General features: G+C 37.3%; 1 protein-coding gene across 1 annotated transcript; it reads left to right on the forward strand.

The window, feature by feature from the left end:
* Positions 1 to 5,149: 5,149 nt before the first annotated feature.
* LOC122064137 (protein trichome birefringence-like 9) lies at positions 5,150 to 9,690 on the forward strand. The gene is made up of 4 exons (XM_042627845.1): positions 5,150 to 5,766; positions 7,883 to 8,272; positions 8,489 to 8,647; positions 8,905 to 9,690. Exons 1-4 carry the CDS (start codon positions 5,348 to 5,350, stop codon positions 9,248 to 9,250), a joined length of 1,314 nt encoding a protein of 437 aa, XP_042483779.1. The 5' UTR covers positions 5,150 to 5,347; the 3' UTR covers positions 9,251 to 9,690.
* Positions 9,691 to 10,143: the final 453 nt, after the last annotated feature.

Raw genomic sequence — 10,143 nt, forward strand, 5'->3', positions numbered from 1 at the left:
AAGAACCACTACCCTTAATTGGGGAATATTGGAAAAGAGAATGTCTGTACTTGATCGGATAGAAATATGATACAAATTTCACTTTTGTAAATTTTTTATAAAGTTATTTTTTAAGGGTTGAGGTTTTTTGGTCGATCACCCCATTTAGGAATCTTGTGAGGGGTACTTTTTAAGTCTTTGATTAGAAGTACAAGATTTTAGTACGTTGATGTGGAATATTATCTATATTAGAAATATAGATTGTGTATACGTATGAACAATGATCATGAATACCATTTTCTTCCTTGTTTCCTTGATAGTCATCCCTTCCCCTTATTCATCTTCTTTCCTCTTGTCTCCTCCCTAACCTACCCACCCTCATTTCCATCGGTGAAGGAAGCGGGAGTGGAGTCTCTTTCAAAAGGGTTTACCCTCTTAATGCGAATGGCGGGAATGAAGGACCTTCTCCTGTTATGAATAGAGGATGAAGAGGTATAAGAACAACACCTGATGACCACCATGGGTGTTCTGGTTCTTCTAGTTGTTGTAGAAGTAAAGTTGATGAAGTGGGAAGATAAAGTCAAATCTGAAGCAACTCCATCGTATAAATCTCCGTCTACCCCTATGGATCTATCTGAGATTTAGTTGACAAATTTAGTATTAGGAATTGTTTGAAAGGCATAAGATTCAAAATAATTTGGATTGATGGATGGGTAAGGTGCTTTCTATTCTGGTTTCGATAATAATTATTTGAAATTTGAAGCACCGGTATTGTTAGTCACATGATCAAAATTGTTAAAATAATTTAATTGTCCTGTAAAACAACCTTCAATCTATCCCTTCAGTTTTTACCCCAAAAAACAAAAATCTATCCCTTTGGTAAAAAGTCTTGAAGCTTTGATATGATTTGATCAGAGATGTGTGGGCAAACTATCACAGGGAAAAGAAAAAGGTGGAAAATGAGAGAAGAACCTAAGCTAAGATTGTCTTGATTGAGTATGTGAGCTAGTGAGTTCTAATGGAAAAGGAAAATCTATTTTCTATATCTATTTGAGAATCAGAAAGGGTGGACCAAGAGAGAGGGAACAAGTATGTGCCGATAGAGAGAGAATAGGGGTGAGAGTTCAGAGTTCAGAGAGCGAGACCAAGAGTACCATGCGAGAAAGAGAGAGATAATGCAGGGCCTTACTAGAGCCATTAGACAGTCGATGTTGGTCTTCGCTAGACAGCTGAAATGATGGAAAGCTGCGGGACGATATGCTTGAGCGGGGGTTGGGGTGTCCTGAGTCTTGAAGATGCTGCTAACAATGTCCTGAGTCTTGGGTAGGTATTGGAACAGACGGTTGGGATATTTAGATTTCATTTAAAAGGATAAGATTAGTCTCGACCAGCTATACGGTTAGCTGTAATGCTGACCAAAAAAACTTTTACCATTTTTTAATATAAAAATAATATTTTATTTATTATATTTTATTTGAAATATTTTCAACGTCCAATCATGCTCACAAAATCTTTGAAACAACTATGTACAATGAGTTGGGGTAAAACAGTATTAAATTATATGCCCTATAGCTCATTATGAGATATTGAAAAAGTGAAAGGTCTTACATGCAAACTAAAGAGTTAATATTGCATGACAATATTTGAGAATATTAAATAATTAACTATTTTTATTTATTGTAGTGAATAAAATACAATTTGATTATATTGCCACCCATAATAAGAAAGATAGAAATCCAGTTTAAATTATACCACTTCCCACTATAGAAGCAAGAGTAGCTGTTCAATTTTAGAAAGGGTAATTTACAATGCCACTCCCCAGAGAATACCACAATTATAAGACCACCCCTTATGTTTCACCAAATTAAACTCAGACCCCTTACTGTCAGTCATTGTTAAATGAAAACTTAAAATGACTATTATATCCTCCCTATTTACTAAAACTCATGTTTTAGCTGCGATACTCAATATGTGCTCCTTGACAGTGATGACGGCAGAAACCCATAGCCCTCCCCTACAAAAAATCATTGGATGTCACCACTTTCATTTCCTCCCATGCCCACAATGGTAAGATCGCCTTTTTTTCGATGCCGCCACTAGCTCATCTTCCCCGAAGTCTGGCATGCAGTTGATTCTGTCGCCTCCTGTTTGTTCGAGATGGGTGTTCGAAAGGCAACATTGTTTTTCTCCTTTCCCCCAATTCCATCTTCTTTCCTGTAATCTGCCTATCCGTCATGTCTCTTGGCACCATCATCGCCACCACTAACCCTCTCAACACCCCTCAAGAGTATCTTATAAATTAACTAGTGAAACGATTTCAAGCTAGGCTGCCTAACAACTCTCATCAGCATTTCCACAAATAGGTAAAAGGTTCCATCTAAATTCTGGATTTCTAATGTTGAGGACCCAAATATGATCAAACGGTAAATCAGTAATAAACAATAATTAAAAGCAAGCAAAAATTCAAGATATATGACCAGCAGAAGAAAATTATTTACGAACATTCCATGTACCTAATCCTGCTCTTGGATGAGAAGTATCAGTCGGTCCAGTTTAGCCCAAAAGATGATCGTTCCCCCTGCTTTTTCCAGAAATTGAAATTGCAACGGGAGTTTGCAGTAATAACATTTACAGAGAGCAGAAGGCGAAGCGAATGAAAGAAAGAAATGGAAGAACAGTTGAAAGAAATTTGGAACCCTAGACCGCTTTGATTATTGTTTCTTGAGCTTTCTCTCTGGGTCTGGGCTCGAAAGACAAGAGAGAGAGAGAGAGAGAGAGAGAGAGAGAGAGAGAGAGAGAGAGAGAGAGAGAGAGAGAGAGAGGAAGATAGTTTTTTTTTTTGAAACAAGCATTTCAACAACACAGACACTAAGCACAAAATCCAGAGTAATAGCATCTCAGGACTCAGCCCATCAAATGAGAATTTCCAAAGAAACAATCTACACCATCTAATAACCATTAACCGTTGGCACCTTGCAATGAGAAAAAGAGCCAGTCAAGAGTAGTCCGATCGTATTTCGCCTTCATCGCCTCCGCATGGTTGATTAGCGCCACTAGTATCGGCGATGATGGGTTTGGAATCGACGATCTGTTTGCGGATTTGTTGATGGGTGTTGAGAGGGTTAGTGGTGGTGATGATGACGCCGAGAGACATGACAGAGATCTCCGGTGCTCTGAACAATCGCCGATGGTCCAAATGATTTGGGGATGAGAATTATTACATGGGTATTTTAGGTATGTCATATTTAGTAAGGGCATTTTGGAATTTAAAATAAAATATAACAACTGACATCAGCATATAAGGTATATTCCTTGACGGAGATTGACGGTAAGGGGTCTGAGTCTAATTTGGTGAAATAGAGGGGTGCTTTTGTAATTGTGGCATTCTCTAGGAGATGGCGTTGTAAATTACCCTTTTAGAAACTATTCTCTACTGCTAACATTTAGTTTTATGTGTTTAGGAAACAAAGATTTGACCCAAAGAGGAAATCTCAAGAGGGGTTTCATTATATAAAGGATAAGGGGAGGGAGAGATACAATTTTTTTGGGACCTCCTCTCTTCTCTCCCATGTTTTCTCTCTCCCTTTCTTCTCTCCTTTGTGAGTGAATGTATATATGTGAAGGAGAAAACTAGGGTTTATGAAACCCCTAGACTTTAATGGTGGATTTCTCTTCTTCAATTGAATGTGGATCATAGTTTCAAAGTGTTGAGATCGATCTCTATGGTTGCTCAAGTGCGGAAGAACTATTATCTGATGGAAGAATTTCACTTGCAGTTCTAAGGTAAACCATTTTGTTCCCTTGTAGTTAAATTTTGTACAGTAATTTCAAACATAAGAGATCCAAATCCGATCCCTTCCGCTACGTAATTGAGTCCCACCAACATGAGATTATTATTATAATATTATTCTATGATTGAGAAGGTAAGTGGTTGTGAACAACTCTATTATTCCCCTTTTAGGGACCATCCTTGTATACTCGAGACACATGTAATGAAAGGTAAAAATATGGAGGATCCAAAATATCAAACTAAAAGACCAACAATCTGATGGGATTCAACCAACTCCACACCAAAGTAGCAAAGACCTCCTTCCACCAACTTCATGTTAACATTTCCCACCAATTAGAATTACACTCTTGTTTTTCTGGCCCATTGCCTGGGCGATGTGTCATATTTATGTTTCAACCTAGTCATAGGGTATTACATTTCTTGGGGCCAGCACTTTTCATTATGATGGATCAAGAATGTTGGATCCGGTATAATTTGTATTGTTTATGGTACCCCATGTTGCTTGTGAGTGATGTGTTATATTAGTTAGATGGAAGCTTGATATAACATTCCTCCTTTCTTAATATCTCGTTAAGTGACACGCTCCATTTCATGTATGATGAGAAAACTATGGTAAAGAGACATTTTGGATAGACAAGTGAATTGTTTCACGCTGTGTGGGTAAGTGGAGATGGTAGTAAAAAACGTGTCATACTTGATTCCCATATGGAGCACCCATATTGGGACTATGTTTACCCACGTGGAGTGCCCAATAGGGTTGCATAGACCTGCTAGGACATGGAGCACCCAATTGAAGTTTTTCTTTATTTTTCTTGATTACCAAACATAACCTGACCGTTAGATTCGGCTAACCGATCTCTTGTAGATGACATCATCTCTTTGACTTACGGATGCATGTGTAGGTTTTTTTTTTTATTACTATTTACCTTGCTCCTCTAATGAGGTTGCGCCCTTTTTGGCTAATCTGTGACTCTGTGTAGGATTTGATATTTGCTTTTTTTTTCCCTCCATGATTGACTTAAAAAAAAAAAAAAAATACCATCATATAAAACTAGAAATAGATTCTACCAAAAAAACAAAAAAATTATAAATAGAAAGGAGATTTTTTTTTTGGTAAAATAAAAACAGAGATGGAAAGAGGGGATTGCAGTGACAGATTCTCTTAATTCACAGTCATCTCTCTCCTCTCCCTTACACGTTCTCGTTCTCCCGGGTCAACTTACGAACCAATAAAAAATGCACCAGCACGACATCTTAGGAAGGGTGACGTGCCGACTACCGAGCAGCGTGAAACTCAATTATCAGAACAACTAAAATAGAAGAAATTTCGTTTCACCTTCCAAATCTTAATCCAAGAAGACACCAATCTTACCAAATAAAACCCCCATCTCTAACCATCAGATCCATAAACACCCAAACCCACATCTATAATTAGCGAAACAAAAAACCCTACTCAAACGAAATTCAGTTAATCAAAGCCACCAAAATCTCTCCATCTCTTTCCGTCAAAACTGCAAAACCACAAGAAACCTTCAAAATAGAAAAAGACATTCCTTGAGGTTCCTAATTATCTCTAAAATGGAAACTCAACCTCATCAACCTTCTCATCAACCCATTCTCCAAAAGATTCATGACCTTTTCTCTATTCCCCTTCCCATCTTCGTCGTTAAGAGAGAAGTAACCTATACACTCTCTTTCCTTCTCCTCTTTTCTTTCCTCCTTTTCCTCGATCTCATACACTTCTTTCACCCCCAGTCTCTTCTTTACATTGGTTTCTTATCTCAAGTTCTGCCTTCATACAATCAAACTTCGTCTTCTCCAAAGATTTGCGATTATTCCATTGGGAGATGGTTATCTGATGATGATAGGAGTCGCCATGAATTGTACACCGAAGGATGTCCCTTCCTTGATCCTGGCTTCCGCTGCCATGAAAATGGACGGACGGATTATGACTATCTAAAATGGCGATGGCAACCCGACGGATGTGATCTTCCCAGGTATGGATTCTTGTTCTTCTCTATTTTCCAGAGCCAATTCCAACCCGTCTTTCTCTTTCTTTTTCTTTCAGTTCAGAAAATTCCATTTAATGGCTAAAATGAACTGAAACAGAATCTTGCTTCGGATCAAGAGAAGCTAAACAAAGGAACCCCAATTTCTTTTCTTCCTTTAATACCTTAAAAACAGCAACGAGATTCTCTCCGCGCAATTGGGTGTCCAGCGTGCATCCGAAAGCGTGGAGTCACTTGGGATTTACAACGCCAAATTGTGCAGTAAAAAATCCGAGTCTAAAAAAATAAATAAATAAATAAAATTAAAAGAGCCAAAACATGACGAAAAGGGCAGACGCCGCAGACCTTAGAGTCTTGGACCAATTAATAATAGTAAAATCCTTAAATAGTTGACCTCTTCCATTTGTCGTATCTTCCACGAGGGGAGTTAAGAGGATCTCATTGTGGTACTTTCCCTTTTTCTATTAGAAAAATTTTCCCTGTTTTAAATCAGTTTTCAGTTTTACCAAATTAACTTTTCGGGGTCAACTCCTAAAGTTTCTTATGAGATAGGCTGATGGATGATGGAAGACGTGATGGCAATGGGCCTTAAGGTGGCTGGGCCCCACTGTCTCTATCATTTTACTTTTTCATAATTCCGTTGTCTTTATTAGTCTCTTCTATCTTTAGCAAAAAAGAAAAATTGGTCTCTTCTAAGAATGAGCCTATGTTTGGTAGTTAAGAAAGAAAAAAAAAAAAAAAATACATAAGACGTAATAAGATAAAAATTATAATTATCTAATATTTTTTTTTATGTGTTTATCTCTAGTTTTACATTAAAATTTTTTTTTTCTTATCTTCCAAACATAATAGGTCTTTGATTTAAAAAAAAAAAAATCACCTTAAATTGAGTATCATAATAAGAATGATTTGTTAAGTTCTATCTTTAAATTTATTTATTTTTTCTCTTCTTGTCTTTCTATGTAGGAATATTCTCTAGATTATTTTCTATTATTGTCTCATATATCAATTATGTAATTGATCGATATTAATCTCATAGAATTAGATTTTAAATAGGAAACTCACTCCTCGTCTAATTAGGGAAAATAGTCTTACCATATTTTGCACATCATAGGAGGATGCACAAACTCTACAAAATAGGACTCTAGGTCCTCCTTCACTCTCATTATTGGTTACATCACCAAAAGAGTATTAATGGGAGCTAGTGGGAGAAACCTAGAGAATCCATTGTGTTTGTGCTTGGGATTGCACGAATAAAGATACGTGAAGGATTAATGGCACCCTATTCTTCACAATCAATGGTGAATGATATGCATCATTAATTCATTATTGTTTAATTTGTGATTCTATGAATATGTAGTAAGATCATATAATTGTATATGGGAAGATCATATAATTATATATGAGAAGAATTTCGTCATTCATTCCAAACATAATAGTTCTATGATTAAAAAGGAAAAAAAAAAAAAAAAAAAGAGAAAAGTCACCATAGTTCCAGTATGAGTCCTTACCAATTCTCCATATCAAAATCGGTTGGGGTTGATTCGAAAATATATATATTTTTTTTGTTGAAATTTTATTATAAAAAATGAGGGTTAGAAGCTCCCCTTGTGAAAGCAAGTTTGAAAGCAAGTTCACAAGAAAAGAAGGGTGATCCCAGCGAACACGCAAAAGTAGCCAAAAAAAATGTCCATGTGTAGATCCAAAAGGTGTCCTTCCTATTTGAGTAGCTAGGAATATTCTAGAATCCATGAGTAGATGTGTGAAAATTGTCTGCCGGTGCACTAGTGTAGTGACCATCAGGTGGTTGAGTTTCACATTAGTGTAGTGACCACCGGGTGGTTGAGAGTTCCTTTGAGTGCGTGTCTAGATGCTCTCAGCCGTTTGATGTTTACTGTATCTCACCACTTAGTGCAGAAGATGTGGATTCTATATCTATTTAAAATGTCCTTACAAGCGATGGCTGAACAGACTTACAGATTTTACCAGGTCACCAAATGTAGGAGGTACAAGTATCATATGGTTTATGAGATGGCAAAAATTCCATTATCCGTATCATCTTTACAGATTTTCATTGTTACCTTTGGTTTTTTTCTGATGGCAGATTTAATGCCTCCGAGCTACTGGAAAGGAGCCGGAATGGACGCATTGTTTTTGCCGGTGATTCAATTGGAAGAAACCAGTGGGAGTCTCTTGTATGCATGCTCTCACAGGCGGTGACAAACAAGTCCACCATATATGAACAGAACGGTAGTCCCATTACAAAACACAAGGGCTACCTAATCATCAGATTCCATGAATATAACCTCACGGTTGAATACTATAGGGTTCCTTTCCTGGTGATCTTAGATCGTCCCCCACAGAATTCCTCGGTTCAAATCAAACATGCTATCCGGGTGGACCAACTGCACTGGTACTCCCAACGGTGGGTCGGAGCAAATGTACTAGTTTTTAACGCTGGTCATTGGTGGAATGCAGACAAAACAGTAAAAACGTACGGGGAACTACTTTTTAGAGTTTGGATCAGGTTTTTGCACTGGATGATCCACACATATGGAATCCATCACAGAATTGGTTGTTGGGTGAATTCCATCAGTGCAGATCACAGCCCATATGCAGACTTGATCCGCTATCCTTTTATCTATACCCATTCAGTTGTAGTCTTCTTGAATGAGTACTTCCTACTTACCACTATTACTTGACATTTCAGAGGCAGCTATTTCCAGGAGGGAAGAACAGTGAACATGACAATGGATGTTAAAGAAGCATTCCGGAGGTCGTTATCAACATGGAAATCATGGGTTATTGAGAATTTAGATCCTGAAACGAGCTACATCTTCTTCCGAAGCTATTCTCCATCACATTTCAGGCAAGTAACCCAGAAAATAACGAGGGTGTATTAAGTTCTCGTACGAGAATGATTCTCATATGGGTTGATTCACACAGATGGAATCCACCACAGAGTTGGTTGTTAGGTGGATTCCATGTGTGAATCAGCCATTAGGACTTGATCCACGGAGGAAAATAATATGTAGAGAACATTTAGTGTTCATTTTGCGTAAACACCTTTCATTCACTCAAAAGCTTATCTACAACAGTTAGTGACCCCAAAACATCAAATTACAGGGATCAAAAATGGGATGAAGGAGGTCATTGTGATACTGCATCTGCACCGGAAACTAACTACACAAAATTGGAGTCCAAGCCATGGAACAATCAATGCATTTCCCAAACAATCGAGCAGATAAATGATGCAAAGAGAAATATCCAGTTCCTCAACATTACATATCTAACAGGATTTAGAATAGATGGGCATCCTTCAATCCACCGAGAACCAGGCACACCACTTCCTATTGTGCAAGATTGCAGCCATTGGTGTCTCCCTGGAGTACCAGATACATGGAATGAACTTCTTTATGGCCATCTTTTGTCAAAGGGCTTCAGAACCACAAAAAGAAAAACAAATAGTTAAATGGGAGAATTTTGTGTTCAATTATATACTGACCTTTCATGAAAGAAATTCTTCATTATGATGTTTACACATTGTCAGGGTTGCTCCTGCTCAGACTCATTTGGGTTCATTTCACCGAAGGGTATCTGCAGAACATTACTGGTTGAAGCTTAATGTACAGGTCTGATGCTGCCTAGAAATATTGATACGAAATTTCATGTATGAAATCTATATTGCTTTGACTTCAAACATGCTAGGATCAGAAGGCAGACGTATCTTTGAATAACAGCCAACATGGGAGCTGTAACCTGTAAATTATGAATTTGGGGTTTAAAAGAAACATAATGTAACTGCTTCTTCAAGTGTAATTACCCTCGAGGCAAAGAAACTTTGTCTTCTTCAAGTGTAATTATCTGAGTTTTTGATATTTTGTTCTCCAGTTCATAAATGGCCTTCAACCATAATTCTGTCCTTGGATGAGTGTTCGTTTTGTTGCTATTGTTTTCTCTTGAATCTGGAATGTTCTCCTAATCAGCAATTCTTGAATCTATTAACTGATTTAGAATCATTTTAGATGTCCTAAAATAAAAATTTTAGTGATAAGCCAGATAAAATTTAGTGTTTGATTCTTCTAAGGAAAAGTTGACGACCAAGAATTACCCAGGAGCATTCATTTTGGGTTATGTTGGTTAAATTACCAATAAGACTAAAATCTAGCACAACCACAGAAATTAAGAACAGAAAATCTATACAAAAGAAATACCTAACTGTTGGAATAAGGTCAAGTGATTAGGTGCAGATATCTTTCAGCAACTGAATGGGAAGTAGAATAGGAATGGACTTCCTAATTCTTTTGCTTGCTGTGTAGTGATAGTACCAATACCCACTAATCGTTGTTTCCAGATACGGTTACG

The sequence above is a fragment of the Macadamia integrifolia genome, unplaced genomic scaffold (assembly GCF_013358625.1).
Source record: "Macadamia integrifolia cultivar HAES 741 unplaced genomic scaffold, SCU_Mint_v3 scaffold1542, whole genome shotgun sequence".
NCBI lineage: Eukaryota > Viridiplantae > Streptophyta > Magnoliopsida > Proteales > Proteaceae > Macadamia > Macadamia integrifolia.